Source organism: Lissotriton vulgaris, chromosome 10, assembly GCF_964263255.1.
Source record: "Lissotriton vulgaris chromosome 10, aLisVul1.2, whole genome shotgun sequence".
Taxonomy (NCBI): domain Eukaryota; kingdom Metazoa; phylum Chordata; class Amphibia; order Caudata; family Salamandridae; genus Lissotriton; species Lissotriton vulgaris.
Genome location: NC_141698.1, coordinates 111,552,640 through 111,578,753, shown reverse-complemented (window position 1 = coordinate 111,578,753; position 26,114 = coordinate 111,552,640). Strand labels below are relative to the sequence as shown.

Sequence of the window (26,114 nt, the reverse complement as noted above, 5' to 3'; positions counted from 1 at the left end):
ACACCCCCACCGGGTATGTTGGCTTCTTGTACCAACTAACTCACAGTGCCACTAGAATCTCCTCTTACCAAGGAGAGAAAACTTCTTTGCAACCATCGAACATGACAACCCTGATCCCTCAGGACCGTGGAAACAATATACTACGTTTCGCCCAGTCTCTCAGAGAGATACACAGAATAAACAGGCTGGACGTTTTCAATAATTATTTATTGAACAGTGGTTATTCTAGTGTAAAACAGATGAGCTGCCACAACCGTTAGACAGTATCAGATATAAATGATTAGCAGTACTATGAAGGTTAAAGGATGGTAAAGTTCTACCATCTTACAATAGTCATGAATACACACAAGTATGTAAAACACATGATAAAAAGATGCGTACTCCTACGATGCTTCCCTAACTAGATGTACCTACATGTACCTAGCCTGTGTGTAGGTGTTCAGCCAAGAATTCCTCTAAGATTTAGTCAACCCAATTACCTGAAGTGAGAGACTGTGGGACCCCGTCCTGGTCTTGGGTGGGACACCCCGCGAGGAATGTTAGACCACTGCGACCTGGAGTCTCTACATGCAGGAACCTCAGCATCTCTGGTCAGAGTGTCGGCTGGGAAATCTCGGTCTCCTCTATCTACCTTAGCAAGATGTGATGTATATATACCCATCGGTCTCCCCAGGGGTCCTACCTTGCTGTGTTACTGTGTCAGCCTAAGGGTGACATCGGGGATGAACTTTATACATAGATATTATACCGGAGATGGTAGTCCCGCTGTGCTCCCAAGAATCCTCATGCATAATGTATGAAGTTTATAACTTGGGAAAAACAAGTGTTCTGAATGCAGTGCCGTATCTAGATAAAAGGTCAGTCCCTGTAAACGTGACAAGTGTAATGTAGGGGAGAATATAGGTGAAGGGTAATGAAGTTACCTGGCCTATATTATGGTACCTATATGGAATATAACAGACTGGGGTTTATTGGGAGCCTCACACTTAGATGCAATGGAGGGATAACAAAGGCTTACCTCTTATCACTTCACAGGTACTTAAGGTAGAAATGGTTTTGACTTTGTTCAGTCCTTATATATAAGAGATATATATGCATGCACCGTATGAATGGCAGATGTGTTGGTCTCCCGAGTATTTACACAAATAACAATTTGAATACTACTACTTTGATTATTTCTTTTATAGCGCTTTAACCCTAGTAGGGCTAAAGTGCTATAAAAGAAGTAGAACAAAATAGTGGTATTTAAATTGCTATTTGTGTATATGTGATGTAAATCGCTGTGACACCCTGCATTGGGATGAGTAGGGCCACTACTCACCCCAACGTGCTTTACATCACACATACTGCTTATACATTGACACCAAATAATGTGTGTACATCAATATAAAGGATGTGTTACAAAAGAAAGTGAGGGTTACAAGGTGTAGGAGCCCCATGTCCTTTATTCCTCACTGTGCTATATTAGAAGGATTAAAATGTTTGAACTGTCTTAAAAGCAGTAACCAACTAACATAAAATAAAAATCTGTCATCTGCGTGTTACATAATGTGCTTTACAGGAGACCTATTAACCCTCTATGCTACTTTGATTCAATATAGGACTAGGCAAAACACAGATCTTTCCAGCATATACGTTATCCTCCAGCGTTATCTTACCATTATTATTATTCCCTGTGATTTAGCTGGCATACAAAGATAATTGCAGCAGGTGCCTGAACCCCATAAGATCTTTTAAAATACAGACATTGCAACCAATCAAGCAGGACAAATTTACTGCCACATTTCTCCTTGTTGCCAATTTCTTTGCGGCAGGGATTTAAAAAAATAAAAGTACAAGTTAAGGCCTAGATTTTGCTTCTGGGTTGCCTCAATATTTTGCCTCAACTCCAATGCAAAAAATCGAATTTGTTAAATATTTTAATGCGCTCAAATGTATTCATGATAGACCTGCTAAACATATGTTCACTTGAGATCTGATCTCAATTCCTGTGAGGTCATAGGTTGTGATGGCACTTCCTGTGATACCATATGCAACATGACATGCCATGACGTCACTTCCAGTGGTGTTCCACACAGTGATGTCACGTACGGTGATGTCACGTATGGTGATGTCACGGCCATTCTGCCTAACTTGGTGAGTCCCCCCACTTCATTTTTTAGAACTTTATTTATTTTTATTATTTGCATTTGTAGGGTGCAGCAGCTACCCAAAAAGGGTTTCCCGGCGCTATAGCTTGAACCTCACATCCAAGTACCCAATCACTCCACGATTCATCCACCTGGGTACTCTCATTATCACACTCATAAATACACAAGCTTGACAATCAATTAGGCACATTGAGTTATAAAAAGAAGGAAGACCAGTTGGCCTCTTCAATTACTACATTTCATGGTGACATTTATCTTAGCCACTGGCTTAAGCTATATGGGATTACATTACAATATAATTAATGCCAGTTTGAGTGCCACGATGCCTGCCACAGTTCCAACTCTTGTTATTCATCTACAGAACAGGCCTTCTATAATGTGGTTTGAAGTCTTCAGGTAAAACAGTTATTCAGGTGGTGTTGTACTATACTTTCCGTGTGTGTGTTAGAATATTTTATCTACGCTCCTATGCCCTGGTTGGATTCCAGTGTCCTAATTCTTTCCCTTGATGGTGGACATCAATAAACCATATAATTTGTTGTGGTTGCCCGCAAATGGGCATTCTGTTCCATAATGCAACTGCTGAACTCTGTCAGATAATTTTGTCTGGATTTGTTATTGCATCTGCATCACCACAAGTCATGAAACCAGTGGACTAACATGAGAAACACAACCAAGTGAGTAGACTTCCTGAAGTTTGGTGACCAATCACAAGATTAGAACAAATAGCAGATGCACAGCAGGGACACTAACACAGAAAGATGGGTACTCTCCTGAGTGTGCCATTATTTACTTTCTGTAGAGGAAATCAATTAACGCCATATTAATGTAAACGTTTATACGTTTAGAGCATATAAAATACTGGTCCATGAAATAACACTTCACCATTACTTCATATTTCAGGACTTCTTTGTTTTTACAGCTCTGATTCATGGATGGTGGTGAACAAGAGAGTATCAGAAAAGTTTGCAGTCCCAAAGCCGTTGCCGGTGAGTCAAAAGGAAAATTATTAATAGGGGGAATTAGGGGTCAACAGGTGACCCTAACCACAAGGTTACCTCTACTGTTAAGTGTATGCATTGACACTGTTCTGGCACTGCAGGTTCTTGTGGGTTTCTCCTGTTAGGATGTTAAGAGCTACAAATATGTAACTTCACATTTGTCTTTTGTCAGTATTTGCTATCAAGCGTATTCTTTTAGCATAAACACCACCAAATTGGCCCCGGGGCACTTAACAAGGAGGAAGGCAAATGAGCATTCATACCCTTCAAAGATAGAATAAAGAGTTTTTCTGAAATGTTGAACGTCTTAGCAATCTTGATCTCAGCATAGACATCCATATTTTATAGTCTGAATTGCAGCATTTCTATAAGCCATCAATGTCACCAAAGGCTACAATTGTTGAGATGTAGATACATCTTGGTTTTCCATCTTGGTTTGGGCTTGTATTGTGAAGGTGGGTGCAGTTTTGGAATGTGGCTGTGTCCAGGAAAGACTATGTATAACCATACCTATGTTGACCACCTGTGTCTCTGATCTTGTCTTTTCCAATTTTTGCTTTTGATGAAAACTCTATGAACAACTGTTGATCTCCAGTAATGCAGTGACTAGGTTTATTAGCCAGGATGGTAAACCTATAATGAAGAGAAGGAATCCCTGTCCTGCAGTACGGTAGACAGGTAGGTAGGCGGTGGGGAACGAGATTTAGCAGGGCTAAGGACTTGATACAGAGAAAGAAGACCTAAACCTAACACCATCTCCGTCTGCAGTCTGTACATGGTCAGTGGAGTAATGTATGCACTGCAAAGATCTGTGTGTAGCCTGAAATCCCGGTGGGTCCACTCAGCGTTCAGCCTTATGCTGTCATTTGAGTAGGGTTATGGGAATACATACTATCATAGCACTTGGAGACCTATGTGATAATAAAGCATTTGTGGTACCATTATATTTCCGCAGAACCGTATCTGACTCCCGCAAGGTTGTGTATAGTATATAAGCTAAACAAATGCAAGTTCACATTAGCCTACCTACAAAAACAATATATGGCCAAGCCAAAAATGTGTGTTTGGAGACAGTCCAAAGATTTACAGCACCTCGTGATACATGTGACATTGGCGAATCATTAATGTTGTCCCTCTGTTCCTTTGACGGTCACACAGCTTTGGAACAGAGCTGGTTTGCCCATTTTACTAATGTGGACCACTTCTACGTGTGTACTTTATAAGTAGAATTATTTAGATGACCCAGATGTCCTCTTAGAGGGATCAATTGAAGATTCCAGTTAGGCTTCAGACTGTAGTAATTTGGACTGGGAACTTAACCATGGGGATTGTGCAAATATAAACAATTTCCAACCCCTGCTAGAAGCCCTAGAGGTTTGTACAGGCAAGTAAAAAAACCTGTGAGAGCAAACAAAAAAAACGGATTGCTCTACTATTATCATGTTGATTGTTTTCTACAAGAGAAGTCACCTTGCTCGGCTGCACTACGCAGTAGGGAAAGGGCAGGAATGGATCGTATTTAAGGTAGTATGGCACATTACTGACTTTCCCCTGTGTTGGCGCCCTTTGGCAGCCTAGTGCCAACACAGGCACCCTTGCACCACGGAAAGAGGAAGTAACGAGGAGAAATAAAGATATATTAGAAGGTGTATCTTTTTGGCATGTTCCCATGTCCACCAGTTCTGGTGAATCTGGAAATGCATCAAAGATCATGGGAGTTAGGTGGCACCACATCCCAGGGCAGAGTAAGGCAATTTGTGCTGTGTTGAAAGGCAAAAATGTGCCTGTTAAGTATGGTTATAGCGAGTGCTGGCATGGGCATATTAGGTAATGGGTGGATCAGAAACAAAAAAAGCACAATGTACGAGCTGTTTACGCAAAACCTTACTATACACTGGTTGCGGCCCCCAGCACCTTGAGATCCCTAGGGGTGATTAGTTTGCGCTTTACAAATAACAAATATATACATACATACATAGAATGCATTAGATTTTGCCTATGTGATTATTAATATGTTTTTATAAGTTTTTACTTGTAGAGCAGTTGTGTAATATAATTTAAAGAGAAAAGGCTTGACTTGTTTACTGAGAGGCAATATATTGTGCAGTAACTGTTGTAATGTAAAGGGGATGGGTAAAACAAAGAGAGGAGGGTAGTGAGTTAACATGCCATGCATGTAATTTACAGATTACACTATGCTCTCAACAAGCAGCCAAAGGTTTTGAGACCGCAAAGCCCAGTTAGTCACTCAAGTATACACAATAAAAAAAATGTTTACGTGCTGTTGTCCACCTCCATGGTCTGCTGCTTATAGAACACATAATATAACATGGAATGACAAAACCTGATAGGCAACACGAATAATTAATTATAAATAAGAAAGAGGTTCTTGAGGCTTGGAAGGCCGGCATTCTAGATTCGTTGTCACCATCGAAGAGTAAGGCGAGCCGTGCACGGCCCATATTACTTTGAAAATTTCTCGGACTCGAGGGTGTTCATGATGCCCGAATAAATGATTAATTGGCCTTTATCGCTGGACTATATTCTTGGACATGCGACTCCTATTAATGCACAGTCCAAGTCCATACATAGAACGTGACTCATTCAATTGTTTAAGGAAGATAACAAACCCATTGAAAGGGTCTCTGGCCTAGCTATAAACCCAAGGAAATCTTTGCCCTACTTCTTCCAAGACACACCTCGACCTGACGACATACAATTTAGCGCATCTTTAAATATTTAGGTATCCAGGTCTACCACACACAGCCTGATCAACTTGATGCCAATTTAGGGAAGGCCATAACAGCCCTTCGAAATAGTGTGGTTTTTTGGACCTCGCTGCCCTTATCGGTCATGGGACGCATTGCCAACTCGAAGATGGTACTGCTTCCGCGCCTCCTATATTACTTTGTGAATCTGCCCATCGTGATCCCTCAGCCTTTTTTTAACACCATGAATACTATACTCGTGGAGCTTATATGGGGGAAAGGCGGTAGGAGGGTAAGTTTACAAAAACTCCAGTTAGAAACTCGCTGTAGAGGCCTAGGGGTTCCTAACCTCAAGGCCTACTACGCCAGCCAACTCCAATGGCTTTCCTATTGGACTGCTGGTAAGAATTTACAGGAGATAGGATACCCACCCAGGGACTTGAATCAGGGCGAGCTACATGCCCTGTTCTTACCTAAAGCTAAGATTCCTGCTGACAGCCCGCCCCTCCTGAAAACAGCATTATTGTGCTGGAGAAAGGCACTGTCATATACTACTACAACAGCACCCTATTCGGCGAACATTCCCCTACTGGGTATTCCAACACCAGGGGGCAGACTTGCAGGGAACAGGATCCGTAGCTGGGTGGAGAACGGAGTGGCAGATGTTGGGGCCTTTTTTGGAGATGGGACCCTGCTGGATCAGGAATCCTTTTTACAGGCCACAGGTGCGCCTGCACATTTATACCTATTGCATGCTACGGTCTCCCATTACATTAAAAACACCTGGGCCCCACAACGTACTGAACCCCCACAGCATACCCTGGTTCACCTCCTACATTATATGGGGAATGGAGGACACTTAGACGGCTATATACACGTGTTCGCACACATGCAGCAGCAACACTTGTATCCCTTAGAACGAAGTGGTCCGAGGACTCCGCTACTGAAATCTCGGACAAAGCGTGGAAGTGCTTACTTGAACACCCCAAGAGAGTGTCCCGTAACTCTAGACTAAAGTTTATACACATCATGGTTTTACACAGGTCATATCTCACCCCACAGCGGATCCACCGCATGTTTCCTGGGGCTCCCCATAATTGTCCTTGTTGTAAAGGAGACGAGGCTGACTTTCTTCACATACTTTGGTCATGCCCTTGCATTCGGGACTACTGGGATGGCGCCCGGGGTTCCCTGGGTGAGAGCACACACATTCCCATTGCGGATAACGTTATGGACTGTCTCATGAGCCTTCGCAGACGTTCAAGTAAACTGAAGGTACAATTGAGATTTGCAGACCTGGCCCTCGTCCCAGCAATCAGAGCTCTTACTATTAGATGGAAGTCCCCCAGGTTCCCAACGTTGTCCAGCTGGCAAGATGACGTGATACAGTGGGGGAAAGCTGAGAGTGTAGCCCCAAGGAGGGAGGAGGAGAAGGGACTCCGGAAGCGACCCATCTCAATGGAATGGGATGTCATGCTACAAGGGTTTGAACTTCTTGACGCCCTGCCCCTGCATGGTACCCCGACAACATAGTTACGACTCTTCAACCACATATTTCAAAACCCCTTAACCCCAGACCCCCACTTTAGCGACATTTAGACCCCTTAGGTAAATACCGTTCAGGCCCCCCCTTGGATACTACTGGCATTACCATACAACAGACCAGGAGCTTGGGATGGGAGGGTAGGGTGGGAGGGCATAGTTGGGATTGTTTATTTCAGTCTAAGAGGAAAACTCTGCTTTGTAGTATGAATGTTCGAATATTACTGTAGCATTCTACTTGAAAAATTTCGTTTGCACTTTTAAGTGATCACAGTTCCTCTACAGCTACATTATATGTACCACTGTATAATGGCTTCATACGCGGTACTATTTCCGTATGCCCATAATGTGGATCAAAAAAAAAAAAAGAAAATGACCCTATTGTGATAATTCTACACTGTCAAACTGCTAAGGTTCCTCAATAAAGTTTGTTAAAAAAAAGAAAAGATAACAAACCCAAACATTCGCCTTTTTCTGGATGGCGCTGTACACCATTCTAAAACTTATCGTGAGATACTAGTCTTGCCCTGATGAAGCCCTGTTTAGGTTGAAACGCGTTGGCTGCACATGTATTGGATTAAGAATAATAAAGAAAAATACAGATACATTATTGAAGCCTCAAGAACCTCTTCCTTATTTATGATTAATTATTCTTGTTGCCTTTCTGTTTTTGTCACTGCATGTAGTTTACAGATGCCTGTACAGGCAAAAAACAAGCCACCTCCAAAAGAAAGAAAACCCAGCAAGGGAGGGGCTTCTGTAACTTGACAAGAGCAAGACACGTGCTAGTAAGAATGTTGTGTCCCAGCACCAGATGTAATGCCATAGCATACAAAGACTCAATGCCAACATAAAGACCATGAGCACTCAGCCTCACAAGTGCTTAGAAACCCCAGCGGTGCATTGTAATTGGCCGGAACACAGTGAAGCACCAAGCAGGAGAATCAGCAAAAGGCAGTGCTCCCCTGACAAGAAAGAGCATGCTGAGGCAAGACGGCTAGTGATGAACGCGCTCACACACTATAATGTTAAGGGAACCTTGCACAGTTTAAGGGTAAAAATACCAGCACCCATTCAAAATACGGCGCTGTTGCAGCTGCTCCACAAAAGTGCATTATGCAAATGTGGCAAACACCGGGCTCACGCACTGTAATGTTCAGGGAACATCACTCAGTGTAAGGGTAAATAAAGCAGCACCCTACAAAATGCGGTGCCTTTGCAGCCACTTCACGAAAATACATTATGTTCTGCAATGGGTGCTGTAAAAGTCTACATTCTACAGCATGCAGGGGTAACAGGGGCGTAGAACCAGTCTATGACCTCAAATAATTGTGTCTCGACTCGACCTAAAAAAAACTTTTAAAAAACTAAAGTTAAAATGTGAAATGAAGTGCCACTGCAATTAAACAGGAGCGTGACAGCGCTTACGGTTGATAAGCGGCGGTCTACTACACCCAATGGCATTGTAGGGCACATTAGATTGAAAAAAAAGATCCCCCACTTGACATACCTTCAAAGTCACTGCAGGCAACCTCTATGGCTTGCCCGGCGAGAGTACGAAGTGAAGCCGGTAAAGTCATGTATACACTGTAAAAAATAAAGTTCCTCTTCAAAAGTGAATGGAAACAGACTTTGACAGGAGGAAGACAGGAAACAGTATGCTACAGCAAATAGAAATGGAGGAAAAATAAGTGACAAGCACAGGAACCAATGTAAAGCAAGGGGGCAGGAAGGATGTAAGCCCCTTTTAAGATATTTATATTAACAATAGATTTCACAAATACAGCACAAGCGCTGTGCAGACGAAACCTAAAAAGGAGCATTAAAATATCATAAATTATAAAAAAAGATTATTGGGATCACATGCATAGGTATCAGTTTTTCATTTTAAGTACTTTGGGCCCATTTATGAACCTGTGTGCATCGCTCTTGCACCAACCACCGTAGTGCTAGAGCGATGCAAACCTTACATGTAATTTATGAAGCCACACAAGGCTACTTTGCGTGGCCCTGAGTGGCTCCATAAATCTGGAGTAAGGCAACGCAGAGCAAATCGCTGCCTTGCATTACTCTGCCCTCGGAAGGCATTCCATGAGCCTTGCGTAGGTGTTTTCACGCAACTCACATGATTTGTGATGCATTCCCAAATTTACCAGAACTGGTAGACCTGGGAATGTGCCAAAAAGATATGCCTAACAAGTAGCAATTGTATTTCTCTGTGTTATTCCTCTTTCTATGTGTTCTGCATTCTGCAGCACACATAGAAAAAGGAATATGCCTCTCAGCATTGTTTTTGTGCTGGAAAGTGTCCCTTCCTGCACTTTACAATCCTGTATGCCACATAGGCACTCTTGCCCCATGGATCAGGAGTGTATGCGTTGGCCTGAGGCTGCCAATCGGGCACCAAGGCAGGGAAAAAGGCAGGAATGTACTGTATTGCCTTAAATACAGTGCATTCCTGGTATTCCCCTGTCACGCTTAGCTGCACTACTTGACAAATTCGTAAATAGGTCCCTTTGTTCTTTGTGTGTGTTTTTATAGGCACTTTACTTATTTATGTATATATTGTTATTTTTAGAGACACATCCTTTGATTCTTTTTTTTCTTAGTACTGATCTCCTTTAAGTACCATTCATTTTAGTGATTGCATTTTAATGTGTTGCTTTACCAAGAGGAATGAGGCAGCAACTGTTGGGTGGATGTGTTGTTCTCAATGGGTAAAGGAATATGTTCATATTGTTTGCAACGTTATTGCTGTCAAACCTTTTGATTTGGTTTCCAGAGATTATACCACATTACCAAAATAGAAAATACTCACTGAGCTCATTGTACTGCTTTGTTCTTCAGGAGGATTGCGCCCCATGTACCATCTCTCATATATTTGGTGGAGACACCTATGCCGTCGGCTATTACTCATACAAGTGGTCAGAGTTGTTGGCACAAGATGCTTTTGAAGCCTTCTCAGAAGTTGGACTGCAAAACCGAGACGAGGTCATTAAAGTTGGGCGAAGGTGAGAATGGTGCAAGGAAATGGCAGTGGGGAGTTGGGGTCTATTTAATGTATGCTGAGTACTGACGACAAACCTATGAATACTCAAGAAGAACAAGTTAGGTAACGCTCTTTCTGGTACAGATTCTGCCTAGCTGCAGATTCCTCTCCTTTCGAATATTCCCCAGGTTTCAAACTGGATACAGAAATTTTTCAGCAATACCTTATGCCCCGTCAGGTGGTGCCATGCAGCTCTGCACTGATGCTGTTCCTCTCTAGAAATGAAATGTGGAGCCATACTGGGGCCACCCCTGGGCACTGATATCAGTTGCTTTGGAGACTGACCCCAGCCCCAAGAGCAAATTAGTCATGAGCAGTGTGCAGATTCCTAGACAATAGTATCTTATTAATGGGTAGAGTCCAATCATAGATTGGGTAGAATGGGAGGGTTGGGAGGAATCTGTGGCTAGATCGTCTCTACCAGAAAGAGCGTTACCAAAGGTAGGTAACTTGTTCTCCTGATAGAGACTTCTAGCCGCAGATTCCTCACCTTTTGACTAGATACCAATTCACTACTTCTATTGAGGTGGGTCTGTGAATGGACTAAAATAAAGCTCTGCAAGACTGGTCAGGCAAAATGCCCCCTCTTGGCCAATCTGCCTGTCTAGACTGCAGTGCTTTATGAAAGTATGGCAGGAGGGCCATGTAGCTGCCTGTTACATGTCTAGGACAGGGAGTCCACCTGCTAATGTAGTGGTATCAGCTTTGGCCCTGGTAGAATGAGCATGCCGTCCTTTCGGAGGCAGCTTTTTAGTCAGTGCGTAGCAGATCTTCTTGACAAGCACAATGGTTCTCTTCTGCACAGCCTTATCTTTTTACTCCTCAGCAAACCTCACAGAGACCTGATCGTTCACCTGGTGTTCTTTTATACAATCATGTAGATGCTCAGTGCTCACTTAGGGTCCAATTGATGGAGTCTGTACTCCTCCTTAGACGAGTGAGGCAGAGCATAATATGCCGGTATGGTGATGCTCTGACTGACGTGGAATGGCATCACAACTTTAGGCAAAAAGGATGCCCAAATCCACAGAAACAGTTACTCTGGGAAGAAGGTGGTGTATTGTGGATGAACACTAAGCCTGAAGCTCACTTGCACGCTGAGGTGATGGAGATGAGGAACACAGTCTTGATGGTAAGGAGCCGTAAGGGGCAACTTTGAAGCAATTCAAATGGAGTGCACATCATATGCATGAGGACCAGATTAAGGTCTTCACGGGACATCGCAAAAGGAGAAGAGGGAACATTTGTTGTAGTCCTTTCACAAATTGCATCACAACTGGCAACTTAAAGAAGGAGGGCTGATCTGGCAACCGTAAGTAGGCTGAAAGGGTCAAAAGATAATCTTCAACCGTGCCCAAAGCAAAGCCTTGCAGTGGACGAGACAGAACAAACAACAAAACATCAGATAACTTGGCCTGGATGAGGTCAATATGACATATGCTTATACCGTTTTTGTCGAGGGACGCCAGGCTACCAAGATGACATCAGTCACCTCCAGAGGAAGGTCAAAGGTTTTCAGCTATTGCTTCTCAATCTTACAGCGTGAATATGGAGATTGCGAAGGCCTTGCTGCAGAACTCTACACTGTTACTGCTATAGCAAGTCCTCACAGAGGGGCAGCCTGAGCAGGGGACATATGCTCTAGCCCAGGAGTTCTGATACCCCACTCTCTGTGACCAATCCGCAGCCACTGAGATGACTTGTGCCCGGTCAGTCCTGATCTTCTTGATAACATGGGGTAGGAGTAGTATCGGTAGAAAGGCACGCAGGAGTTCCAAGTTCCACTATATGAGAAACGTGTCTCAGAGCAAAAGATGCTTTGCAAACATAACAGAACACATAACATGTATTTGTAAAGCCCACGTTCACCTGGAGGCATCTTGCTGCTGAATGACAGATGTTTATTACTACCCAACTCAATGGTACTCATTTTATCGACCTCAGATGAATGGAAGGCGTGGATCCCGCGGGGATTGAACCTGTAACCATGAGGTCAAACACAGGCCCCTGCAGAGGGTGCATTAGTCCACTGAGCCACTAGGTCCGGCCTAACTCCAACGTGCAGACGTGCTGGCATGGTGTATTCACAGTGGTGGCAAACATATCCAGCCAAGGTTCTCGCCTTTTGTGGAAGTGACCTCGTGCCACCTCCATGTGTAACTGCCACTTATGATCCGCTAGGCGCTGACGTCTGAGCTTGTCCACCCTGGCATTCAATGATCCAACCAGTTGGTTCACCACCTGGAACATTACTTGGTTGGCCAACCATTTCCAAAGGCACAAGGTCTTCTGGCACAGGGTCCATTACTCCACCCAACCCTGTTTGTTGCAATAACACATGGTGGTGGTGTTCTCCGTGAGCTACTGTACCAGCTTCCCCTTCATGAATGAAAGGAAGGCTCTAAACGCCAAGCGGATGACACTCAGCTCCAGAAGACTGGTATGGAGCTTTGACTCTGCTAGAGACCAGAGACCTTTGATTAACACCTTTAGCAGCTGTTTACTCTAACCCAGAAGCGATGTATCGGCCATGACTGTGAACTCTTGGTGGGAATGGAGAGTGGTCTGCCACTGAGCCAGTGGAGGTCCAGCAACCACCACCACAGGTCATTTGCAATCTCCTTCAAAATCGGAACTGCAGCAAAGAGGTTTCTTTGACGTTGGGCCTACTGGAATGTCAGATCACACTGCAAAACCCTCTGGATGCCGGAGGCCATCAGCCCCAAGATGCAAGAGGCTATCAGCCCCAGTAGCCTCAGAGCAGACTACGCTGAAATCCAGGACCAAGGCTGAAAGATACAGATCGTAGCCTGAATGTATTGAACTCTCCCAGGGGAAAGGCACGAAACCAAACCGTGATAAAAAGGAGCGTCTAACTTCTGCATGTTGATCATAAATTCCAGGGATGACAGGAGGTTCACCGTAATCTGGAGGTAGCTCATGACTGCTTAGGGTAAGCCCGTCTGCAAAAGCCATTCATTGAGATAGTGGAAGATTGGCACCCCTGACCTCCAAAGGTATGCTGCCACCACTTTCTTGAACACACAAGGGGCACTGGTGACTCCAAAGGAAAGTACTGCAAACTGAAAATGCTTGTAGCGCAGATGGGCCAGCAGGATGGGTCTATGGAAATAGATGTCATGCAGGCCCAAGCCACTATCCAGTCTCCAGGGTCGAGGACAGACAAGACCTGGCCTAAATTGAGCATTATGAATTACTCCTTCTGGAGAGGATGCAGGTCTAAAACAGGCCGCAGGCCACAATCTTCATTGGGCATCAAAAGTAGTGGGAATGACAACCATGACCTACTTCTGGCACAGGAACCCTCTCAATAGCCCCTTTGGTCAAAAGGGCTTGCACTTCCTGCCACATAATGGAAAGATGGTCCTTCGTCAGTCACAGTGGGAGGGTGGTGTAAAGTTCATCAGGAAAAAAAGGACAGCTAAGGCGTAGCCCCGGTGAAAAATCTGTAGACCTGACCTGTCTGAAGTTATTGCCTACCTATTGGGGTAGAATCAATGGATTCTGCCTCTCACTGGGTGGCTGTACTCCTGTAAGGGCACTCTAAAGATGTTTGGCAGGTGGGGCTGCAGAAGGTGCGAGAGACTAGGCGGCCATTTGACTTTGACCACAAGGGCGGTGGGACCCTCGGTCTTGACAACGAAACTGCTGATTTTCTTGCAGAGGCTGGTCAGGCTGGTGTTATGGGGCACCTTGGCCCACACTGCAGAAAGAGCTGTGAAAGTGTTAGGGTTGGCTAGGTGGGACGGATAGAACCAGAGAGTGAGTGGCAGCTATGGTCTCCTTAGAATGCTACAGAGCGGAATCAGCCTTTTCCCCCAATAGGCAAGTCCTATCAAAGGGCATGTCCATCAGGGAGGACTGGACATCGCCTGAGAACTTCCCCTGTCAGGGGATTGGGAAGAAATACATTGGGATTAGTTGGCTTGTGGAGGCTTGCACCACTAGGCTTTTGGGTGAAGGGTGCTGCGAGAAAAAAAGCAGGGTTTCCTAGAGCTGGGCAATGCCTCCTGGCAATTTGTCAATTGACTAGGGAGCCAGAACAAGGTTTGGCCCAAGCTCCCAATATGGTATTCATCAGTGCCTTGTTAAATGGAAGAAGGCATCATAAGATATCTTCCCTGGCTGGAGGACTTCTGTCAAGTTATTGGTTTTAACCACCAAAGTGGGGAGTTTTAGGTCAAGTACCTTGCCCACCATATGCACCCCCATAGTGTAGGAAGCGGATTCCTCTGTGGCTGGTCCAGGGGGTGAGAGGAGACCTGGTTCTCGGGAGGTATTGAGACCACTAGCCTCCTGTAAAATCTCGTTTAAGTTATCATCCTGGTTGGGTTGAGCATACTCATCACTCGGATCATAGTCATTATCTGCGTCCATTCCAAAAAGGGAAAGTGGAGTGTGTGTTTTCCCTTGTGAAGAAGGTAAATCAGTGCTGCCTCAGTTGGAACCAGACGCAACTTTGGTCAAGATCGGACAGACGTCAGCCTGGCATTAGAGAGAACAATTTGGACCTCCTTCAGCGTCGATAGAATGGCATTGAAGTCCCTGGGGGCCTGCATAGGTCATGGTGCCGGAAGCGGGGTCAGGACTGGAGTCGGAGGAAAAACAAGCCTGAAGGGTCCAACTGATGCCTTGGGAAAACACACCAGCGGTAATCTAGATGGGGGAGCCTTTTGTCTCCTTGGGGCCCAAAGGCACACCAGAGGGAGCCAGTAATGATCCAAAGATCAGGAGCATGGCTGAGTGGAACTCTTTGATCTGATGTGCCTTGGCTGTTGACCACAGAAACTCAGGTTGTGCCAGGCCCAGCTGCAGGATTGGCTCTGATTTTGGCTGACTTTAGGTGCTTGATCGAGCACCATCAGGATTCAAGCAAGCCGGGCCGAAGAAGGCTGAAATGCCAGAAACCGGTCCCCGGTAGCTTGTCTCCTTTCTGGTGAAGAATTGGCTTGGTAGTTTAGTCTGCCCTGTTCCCTGATGCACTGGGCCAGGGACAGACTGATTTGCATATAGCCAGTTTCTGAGCTGGGATGGTGCAGTGAGATAAATAACGGTGATGGATCAAGCCCTGATCTTTGGACTGGGTAAGAGTGGTCTGCTTAATTCAGACACTCTGTTCATCACCACCCCCTTTTCTGAATCGTTTTTGGCCACTATAGGTGTGGCAGGGTATACTCAGACATGAGTCCCTTTCTCACTGCACCATCAGGATTCAAGCAAGCCGGGCCGAAGAAGGCTGAAATGCCAGAAACCGGTCCCCGGTAGCTTGTCTCCTTTCTGGTGAAGAATTGGCTTGGTAGTTTAGTCTGGCCTGTTCCCATGATGCACTGGGCCAGGGACAGACTGATTTGCATATAGCCAGGTTCTGAGCTGGGATGGTGCAGTGAGATAAATAACGGTGATGGATCAAGCCCTGATCTTTGGACTGGGTAAGAGTGGTCTGCTTAATTCAGACACTCTGTTCATCACCACCCCCTTTTCTGAATCGTTTTTGGCCACTATAGGTGTGGCAGGGTATACTCAGACATGAGTCCCTTTCTCAATGCACCATCAGGATTCAAGCAAGCCGGGCCAAAGAAGGCTGAAATGCCAGAAACCGGTCCCCGGTAGCTTGTCTCCTTTCTGGTTAAGAATTGGCTTGGTAGTTTAGTCTGCCCTGTTCCCATGATGCACTGGGCCAGGGACAGACTGATTTGCATATAGCCAGGTTCTGAGCTGGGATGGTGCAGTGAGATAAATAACGGTGATGGATCAAGCCCTGATCCTTGGACTGGGTAAGAGTGGTCTGCTTAATTCAGACACTCTGTTCATCACCACCCCCTTTTCTGAATCGTTTTTGGCCACTATAGGTGTGGCAGGGTATACTCAGACATGAGTCCCTTTCTCACTGCACCATCAGGATTCAAGCAAGCCGGGCCGAAGAAGGCTGAAATGCCAGAAACCGGTCCCCGGTAGCTTGTCTCCTTTCTGGTGAAGAATTGGCTTGGTAGTTTAGTCTGCCCTGTTCCTATGATGCACTGGGCCAGGGACAGACTGATTTGCATATAGCCAGGTTCTGAGCTGGGATGGTGCAGTGAGATAAATAACGGTGATGGATCAAGCCCTGATCTTTGGACTGGGTAAGAGTGGTCTGCTTAATTCAGACACTCTGTTCATCACCACCCCCTTTTCTGAATCGTTTTTGGCCACTATAGGTGTGGCAGGGTATACTCAGACATGAGTCCCTTTCTCACTGCACCATCAGGATTCAAGCAAGCCGGGCCGAAGAAGGCTGAAATGCCAGAAACCGGTCCCCGGTAGCTTGTCTCCTTTCTGGTGAAGAATTGGCTTGGTAGTTTAGTCTGCCCTGTTCCCATGATGCACTGGGCCAGGGACAGACTGATTTGCATATAGCCAGGTTCTGAGCTGGGATGGTGCAGTGAGATAAATAACGGTGATGGATCAAGCCCTGATCTTTGGACTGGGTAAGAGTGGTCTGCTTAATTCAGACACTCTGTTCATCACCACCCCCTTTTCTGAATCGTTTTTGGCCACTATAGGTGTGGCAGGGTATACTCAGACATGAGTCCCTTTCTCACTGCACCATCAGGATTCAAGCAAGCCGGGCCGAAGAAGGCTGAAATGCCAGAAACCGGTCCCCGGTAGCTTGTCTCCTTTCTGGTGAAGAATTGGCTTGGTAGTTTAGTCTGCCCTGTTCCCATGATGCACTGGGCCAGGGACAGACTGATTTGCATATAGCCAGGTTCTGAGCTGGGATGGTGCAGTGAGATAAATAACGGTGATGGATCAAGCCCTGATCTTTGGACTGGGTAAGAGTGGTCTGCTTAATTCAGACACTCTGTTCATCACCACCCCCTTTTCTGAATCGTTTTTGGCCACTATAGGTGTGGCAGGGTATACTCAGACATGAGTCCCTTTCTCACTGCACCATCAGGATTCAAGCAAGCCGGGCCGAAGAAGGCTGAAATGCCAGAAACCGGTCCCCGGTAGCTTGTCTCCTTTCTGGTGAAGAATTGGCTTGGTAGTTTAGTCTGCCCTGTTCCCATGATGCACTGGGCCAGGGACAGACTGATTTGCATATAGCCAGGTTCTGAGCTGGGATGGTGCAGTGAGATAAATAACGGTGATGGATCAAGCCCTGATCTTTGGACTGGGTAAGAGTGGTCTGCTTAATTCAGACACTCTGTTCATCACCACCCCCTTTTCTGAATCGTTTTTGGCCACTATAGGTGTGGCAGGGTATACTCAGACATGAGTCCCTTTCTCACTGCACCATCAGGATTCAAGCAAGCCGGGCCGAAGAAGGCTGAAATGCCAGAAACCGGTCCCCGGTAGCTTGTCTCCTTTCTGGTGAAAAATTGGCTTGGTAGTTTAGTCTGCCCTGTTCCCATGATGCACTGGGCCAGGGACAGACTGATTTGCATATAGCCAGGTTCTGAGCTGGGATGGTGCAGTGAGATAAATAACGGTGATGGATCAAGCCCTGATCTTTGGACTGGGTAAGAGTGGTCTGCTTAATTCAGACACTCTGTTCATCACCACCCCCTTTTCTGAATCATTTTTGGCCACTATAGGTGTGGCAGGGTATACTCAGACATGAGTCCCTTTCTCACTGCACCATCAGGATTCAAGCAAGCCGGGCCGAAGAAGGCTGAAATGCCAGAAACCGGTCCCCGGTAGCTTGTCTCCTTTCTGGTGAAGAATTGGCTTGGTAGTTTAGTCTGCCCTGTTCCCATGATGCACTGGGCCAGGGACAGACTGATTTGCATATAGCCAGGTTCTGAGCTGGGATGGTGCAGTGAGATAAATAACGGTGATGGATCAAGCCCTGATCTTTGGACTGGGTAAGAGTGGTCTGCTTAATTCAGACACTCTGTTCATCACCACCCCCTTTTCTGAATCGTGATCGAGAAGTGTGGCATTGCCCCAGCACCTGCTCAGGTGAAAGCGAGTAGAGGGAGAGAGCAGAATTCCACTTCTATTTCTTGTGTTTCATTTTCAACTTACTTGACAATCTTGAACACGACAAAGACCAGCCTCTAGATCAGCTTTGTCAACTACGGGAATGGGACTGAACCTTGGACGCAGACCGCGACTGGAAGTGGTCCAGGGGGGAGTCCTTTTATAGTTGATGATGTAAAGCTTAGCCTCGCAGTCTCTGGTGGCCTTCAGTTCATCGACATGCAGTTGCTGCAGGTCTTTGAGTCCTGACCTGACCCCAGACATTACTGGTATACCTGGTGGTGATATGTCACACACATTTGTTTGCAACAATCCCTAAAGGGCTTAAAACCTGTTGTTTTTGTGGGTGTCATCCCTTGCACCCTGAGAAAAACTTTGATGTAAAAGTCTTTGAAAGAGACAAAGGAAGCTCTGCATCAGCATTTGGTGGCCCTGAAAGAAAGTAACTGACAGCACTCAGGGATGGCGTCTACATGGGCGCTGCGTGTCATTTCTGGAGCGGAATGGCGTCAGTGCGGAGTTGAGCAGCACTACCTGAACTGCTGAAAAGTTCCTGGATTGAGTCTGACGCCTGGGGAATACCCAAAAGTTGAGAAATATACAACAAGAAGTCTCTTTCAGAATATGAAGTTTTGAGTTATTCTGTAGTGTCAATCGTTTATGTTCTCTACTCCCGTTAGTAATTCAAGTTAGTGAATGGGCACTTTATTCTGTGTATATTGCTTTGAAACCTTTGCAGCAGTCACAAAGGACACATACCACTATTCTACATGACTCATGCTTCTCCTCCATTGGTTACTTGAATGTCTGGGTTCAACAATGCCAAATGGGTATTCATCCTCAGCTGAGCAGATCCCTGTAGATTAAATCACTTCATGCTGAGGTGATTCACGTGGTCTGCACAAGAGAGCCGAGTCCAGCACCTCTACGGGCACCAACACAAAATGAGTAGTAAGTGGAGCGTTCCTAATAATCTTGGTCAAGTTGAGTTGGAAAGGAGTGCTGTCACTGCTCGCCATCTCGTCACAACATCCTTTCCTTCAAAATGAAAAAAAGAGAGCAAACATAGCCCTTAGTCTTTGGTTTATCTAGTTACCTCACCAAAGACCTCATTCAAATCAACCAAAGCTTTTCACTACTTTAGGGCTAGGACATACTTTTGTCCCAAATCCAGTGTCAGTATCTCCAGTTCTAGTCTTTGTGCCAACACCTAAAAAGACTGCAACAAATCAAATCAGGGTCAGTCAAGCTAGAAAGATGCCCAGCCTCATTCGGAGGCCAAGAAGTCCCAGTCACCTTCCTGTAGTTCATGCACATTCTGTTCTTCCACCTCTGAAGATGCAATCCCTTCTCATAGTTTGATAACTTTCACTCTGCTACCTTCAGTAATCTTCACTCGTCTAGGGCTTTTGGGTTCTGTCACATGCCATATATCACAACAATTGATATCTGGGGGTCAGAAAGAGAAAGAAAAGTTTTGACAGTAGGATCCACTATACCAGACAGTAACAGTGAGAAATAGTAAAAGTGTGGTCGAGTCAAGACTCAAGGGTACCAGGAGGGAAATATTGTTCCCATCAGAAGCCACACTGTACCGCCCTTATTATCATCATATGGGATCTCCTTACCCAGGAGGCAAGACGGCCGGTAAAAATTACCGTGACCGAGATGTAATATGAGGTATGAGAGCAGAACAGAGAAGTGTAGTGGTGGCTGCTGAAAAAAGCAGTGTATAGTGATGAAAAAAGTGAAGGGTACTAAAATTAGGTGAATGGGTGGTAGAGAAAATTTTAATAATAACCCCCAAACCCTAAGGTTAAAAGGCAGGTGTAGGTGCAGGCTTTAAATAATAGCCGCACTTAGTGGTCGACATGTTTCAGCATATTGTAAGATGTTCTTAATGCATTCCTCAGGACCTGTATATTTAATACACTACTGCTTTCAAAAAATAATAAATAAAAGTGTCACCTGAAAGTCCAGGCGTTCTCAACCGTAAACTGTCAATGAAATGGTTAGGGATCCAACATGTAAAACAAAACGACAGACAAACAAACAAATAATACAATGCACGTTATTATTTGTATTCGTAATGACATTACAGTATGTTCAATCATGCCTGAACGTTATTTCAGGCAAGCACTCACCCTTATGTGTAGGCTGAGGAGCTTCACCCCACCTGGCTGCAGCGCAGGTAAAAGGAGCACCGCTCTGTGAGAAATCACACGACGTTTAATAGAGCGGTCAGTGATAAATCACTAACACATTTGAGTAGCATAAAAGACTTTGAGATGGCAGATAAACCGGGCTATTAATAACCAGGCTGTGCGTGGGCGCCGTGTTCTGTCATAATTCTGTCACATGCCCACAAAACTGCCACCCCTAAGCCCCATTTGGAATTTCACATGCCCCTTTAGGGCCTTAAGAGCTTGCCACTATCCAAAAAAGGGTAAAATACTGTAGCATTACTTCCTCGTCAGCAAGATGAAGGAGGGTTCATTTGATTATAATACTAGATTACGTGAACCAATTTCTTCTGCTTCTCAAGTTCAAGATATTTCAACAAACTCAGGACCGGAAAGTAGTTTAGGATGAGACCTATTTCATTGAACTTGAAAAACCTGCACCCCCATATATTTGTGCATCACAGTCACAGCAGAACATCCCTGAATGCAGGAGTGTGTGAAAAAATGAAATTATGGCTCCAGTTGTGAAGTAAATTGGATTTTGAAGGTCCATGCTATTGGACAAACTGATTGTCTGTCAAAGGATTGTCTGTCAAAGGCTCTATCCTCATCCAGCCTGCCACTGATCATTTAATCCCTCTTTGAGTCGAGGGTTTCTGTAAGCATTCCCTCACTAGCTCTGATTTCAGTTAGCAGGATTCCATTCATTGAAGCCATCCTGGAGACAAACCAGGCGAAGATGTTCTCATTAAGAAAGCATCTGAATCAGGCAAGACATGGTGTCTCACAAAAACAAGATTTTAGCATAAGAGAACTGGTGCATTCAGTCCTTCTGCATAGATTTATTTTAGGAGGCTAGGATTAAATTGCATCAATTTAGTGTCAGTAGTACTTGGAGTGGATCGCATACTCTCAGACCAAGGTCCTTCAGCCCTTCTGCCATTTCAACAATTATTATAGCCCTATACTGAAAGTATAGCTGATCTTTCCCCCACCCTAGTTCATATTGTGGCAACCACATATGAGTCTTCCATGCTTAATGCAGAGACTTTTCTATCAGCATTCTGTGAGACAAACCAGGCTCAATGCTTCGCTAAAAGAGGTTGAGTTGAATGTCAACTTCCTTGCCCTAAACCCTTTTCTCTCTAATTAGATCAGTAGTTTTCATGATTTCAATGGACAACATTACAACTCTGTATTAAAGAAAGAACCAGTTCGTCAAAGGCCCCAGATCTCTTTGTTGCCAGATGGTGATAGTTATCTGATTGTGAGCAACTCGTCAATGATTTTGTCCCATAGAGGGGCGTGCTTAGTATGCAGAGACAGGTGACCTCTGCAGACTTCTGCCCACCACTCATGAGCGCCTTGAGACTCTCACAGGTGAGTAGCACGCTTACAATTCCCTGATTGATTGATTGGTAGGAATCAACATGTAATTCAGGTCTATCTTCAAGGTCCTGGGTACCAGTTAACACCTTCCGTGCGGCGCAGATTCTTCCCCGGTGCTGGACATTCCAGAACAGGGTGTGGTCGTGACGGAACCATTCGGTCATCAGCACAGCTCAACCGTGACTGATGACGGAATGGTTCTGTCACCAGCATCGAAGGGGTTAAATACACCTTTTCATAATTCACCTCAGTCCACATGGAGCACTATGTTTCATGGATCGGAAAAGGAGAACTTTCTGAAGGAGGCTATTGATCAGGTTGGATTGTTGCCTAACTACCGACATAGTTATTTCTGATGACCAAGGATAGTGGTAATAATGCAAACATCCTCAGACTTGCAGCCTTAGACTATCTAGTGTTGGAGTGTACAATCCCTCCCTTAACTCAACAGAATGATTTCTATCACCAAAAAAATTATATTTTTTTTACAAAACTCACTACACCTTTCTTCTAACATTATCTTGAATGTTTAGTTTCGGTGAAACTAATCTTTACCCACCTGGCCAACAGGAAATCTTCCACAAGGGTCCGATGCAGTAGTAACCGAGATTCATATGTTCTTTTATAATGCTCAATCAAATGAAAAAACTGTTGTCCAAAATACAGTGATGTAGCATTTGGAGATATTATTTAAAAACTCAATACAATTCATGAAAAAAACGAGTCCAGTAAAGTAGCAAATGGTTTTGTCACTGGGCCTTGAGAAAGGTATAATCTCTCTCACTTGCCAGAATAAAGAGGTAGTAGTTTTCTCTAAGCACTTAGGGGCAGATTTACAAGAAAGTGACGCATCTGTGAAGATGCGTCACTTTCCCTGAGCCCCCTGGGAAACCCTTGTGCCACTATGAATGTACCCTATTTACAACACAGCGCACCATGGCGCAATGACTGACAGATGCGTCAGAAATTCTGACACATCTGTTGACGCAAAAGTCACGCATTGCTGGAGTCGTGTCGCAAGCACAACACAAACTCCAGCAATGCAGGGTGAGGCCTATCCTTGTGCTGCGTCACTCCTTACGCCTGATCGAAGCAGGCACAAGAATTTGACGCAGGGGCGTCCTAGAAGTGGCACAGTAAAATCTTGTCGATTTCACTGCGTCACTTCTATGAGACTTTTTTGCATTGGAACGCCCACCCTGCATACATTATACCTGACACAGGTATAATGTGACTCAGGGCTTTACAACGTGACGCATCTCCCTAGATGCGTCACATTGTAAATGGGCCGGATTTTTACGCTGCTGCTGTGTCAAAAAAAGTGACACAGTGGTGGCGTAAATATTACGCAAGGGGCTTGTAAATCTGCCCCATATTTAGGTTAATACACATAAATTGACATGAGACCCATCCTGACATTTGCACTAACCAATTTTAGAAGTTATCATCAAGCTCTAATGAGATCATGAAATACCATCTCGTCGACCCGATACTTCATCTGGTCAGATGCTTTAGGTCTCGATTTGCTTTCGTGATTCATGCCTTAACCATATGCGCCAATGGCTTCCGATGAAATCAGACTTCTTCTTGGAAGGTGGCTTCCTTTCATTGCTCTCCTGAGGGTTATCCTTCCCTTTTGTGCAGCAAAAGTTTACACTGTTTTCCATTGTAAAAAGGCAGTTCCATTACTTATCCCAAGCTGTTAGACCCGGGACCCCGGGCTGGCCAAGGCTCACGCCAAAGTCAGTCAGGGATCACCAAGTCTAAGTCAGGGCAAGGGAGTTACACACCAAGATAACCCCTGCTCACCCTCTAGGTAACGTGACGCGAGCAGCAAGGCTAATCTCGGAGGCGATGTGTAAAGCGTTTGCGCGCGCACCCAGCAACAACACCCAAGGCCCACCACAAAGAAAACTCCACACAAGGTTATATAAAAAATAGCCTTTGTATTAAAGCAAAAACACATTAGATAACACACACACTTTACAATGTGCCAACAGGCACGGGCAGAATTTACAAGGGATTATGTACAGGACAGGGCCACATGGACCACTGTCAGGGGTAGGCACTTGTTAGAAATAATACTTGTAGGTATAACACTTAGCTCATAAACATATAATGACTGTAGTACCAAAATAGTAAATGCAGCACATAACCAGTAATCACTGGTAAAGAGTAAATACCTCCTACGCAACCCTAAACACTGTAGGAAAATCACGCAGAAAACTAGGACCTTATCATCAGGACCTATAGAAGGAAAACCATCACCTAAGCAGGTCACTTTTAGCAAAGGGAAGGAAACCTAAACAATCACCTAAGCAGGTCACATTTAGCAAAGGTAATACATAAACAATCCTCTAAGCAGGTCACTTTTAGCAAAGGGGATAAAACATAAAACACATTGCACATGAGGCATTAAAACACATTCAGAGGTGCAGGTAAAACATTTGCGCAGGAATCAAAATAAACAAGTAAATTACAATGCGCAAGGTGCACATAGCACAACACTAGAACTGTCCCTCAGGCCAACTGGCCTCGCAAGGGCTGAGGTGGCCTGAGTCCAAATTTTCAGGGAAGGCTGCGCTGGCAGCCAAGAACACAAAGCCAAAATGTAGCAACTGTCCACGAAGTGCTGGACAGTTGTAAATACAGATGATGCCAACGTTGGAGCCTGGTGGGCTCAAGAACACAGGTGAGGGCAACACAGCGTGGGAGCCACGGGGCTCTGACCAACTGCCTGTGCCCCTCAAGAGCCTCTGTGCTCTAAACAAGTAGAATAGCACTTAAGAGCTTCTGCGCTCTAGAACAACTGTGGGCTGGAGCCTCTCTGGCTCGAAAGTATAAATGGTGCTGTGAGCCTCTCCGGGCTCGTGAAACAAGGGACTGGCACTGCTGAGCCTCTCGGGCTCTAATTAAAGAAAATGCCCCCAGAGCCCTTGTGGCTCTAAATCGATAGAAATGCCCCTGGAACCTCTCTGGGCTCCCTCACAAGTGGGCCGGTCATTGGAGTCCCTCACGGGGGACTCAGGGAAATGCACATGCCCCCAAAGAGCCTCAACCGGCTCTACACTCCGGAGGAGAGGGGCGGGCACCGGCAATGTGCCCCAACGCCCTCCTCCCCGATTCCACACACCGGGCCCCACTGCACACTCACCGGCTGTCTGTGGCTGCGGCTGCTGCTCTTCTCTTTTCCCGGGGCTCTCCCTTCGATCGGGAGCCTCGGGCAGGACTCGCAGGCTGCTTCCTTCGTCTCGCGGCTCGGTGGGGCGGGACTTCCGGCCCGGCCGCGCTGGGATTGGCCGGCCGGTCAACCTCTTCCGGGTCGTCGCAGGCAGCGCGGCGGCCCGCGGGGGCTGCACATACTCCTGGGCTGTGGCGGTGATCTCGGGGGGCAATGCCGGGTGGGCTCCGGCTTCCAATAATTAAAAATGGGCAAATGCGGCGTGGCAGCCGCTTGGCAAGGAATATCAGTGCACGGAGTGCTGTGGCAATAATAAACGAGGTGGGCACTCGTACATAAATAATGAACGCCTGCAAATGCCGGGTGGGCACCGGCTGGGCAATCGGAGCGCTCCCAAGCGCTCTCACGGCAAAATCAAGCGCTCCCTGCGCTAGGGAAGAAAGTAAAGCGCCCTTAAGCGCTAAAAGGCAATAACTAGCGCTCCCAGGCGCTAGGGGCCAACAAGCCCAGCAAAAGTCCTCCTAGGCAGGCAACGGGGGGCAAAGCTGGGCACAGAGCCAGCTCACTGGGTCTCCAGGCAGGGAGACAGTCCAAGTGGCGGTCCTCCTGCCCCCAGCAACAGCAGCAGCCCCCTCTGGCAAGGATCCAAAAGCAGAACAAATTGTATGGGGACACAGCCCTTTCTTATACTGTAAATTCCTTTGTCTCTAGGTGCAGGGTGGGGGAGAAACCAGTCGCAGCTGGTTTTGAAGTACTCTTGATAGCTCAACCACCCATTTCATTCACTGGCAGGGCTAGGGTCATCAGTCGCACTACAGGGGGTGGAGCCAGCATTCTGTGGTGAAAGTCCAGCCTCATCAGGGACCAGGTGCACTCCTCCCCAGCCATCAACATGCTAATCTCACACTCACCACCGGGCAGACCCATC

At 45.7% G+C, this 26,114-nt stretch overlaps 1 protein-coding gene across 1 annotated transcript in view; it reads left to right on the top strand.

Moving 5' to 3' along the window:
* The window catches only part of LOC147684780 (uncharacterized), a 286,561-nt gene that overhangs the window by 246,888 nt on the left and 13,559 nt on the right, over nucleotides 1-26,114 (top strand). Inside the window, exons 17-18 of the mRNA XM_086939730.1 lie at nucleotides 3,073-3,139; nucleotides 10,249-10,412. Coding sequence (XP_086795856.1) covers nucleotides 3,073-3,139; nucleotides 10,249-10,412 — 231 coding nt within the window. The remainder of the gene's footprint in view (nucleotides 1-3,072; nucleotides 3,140-10,248; nucleotides 10,413-26,114) is intronic.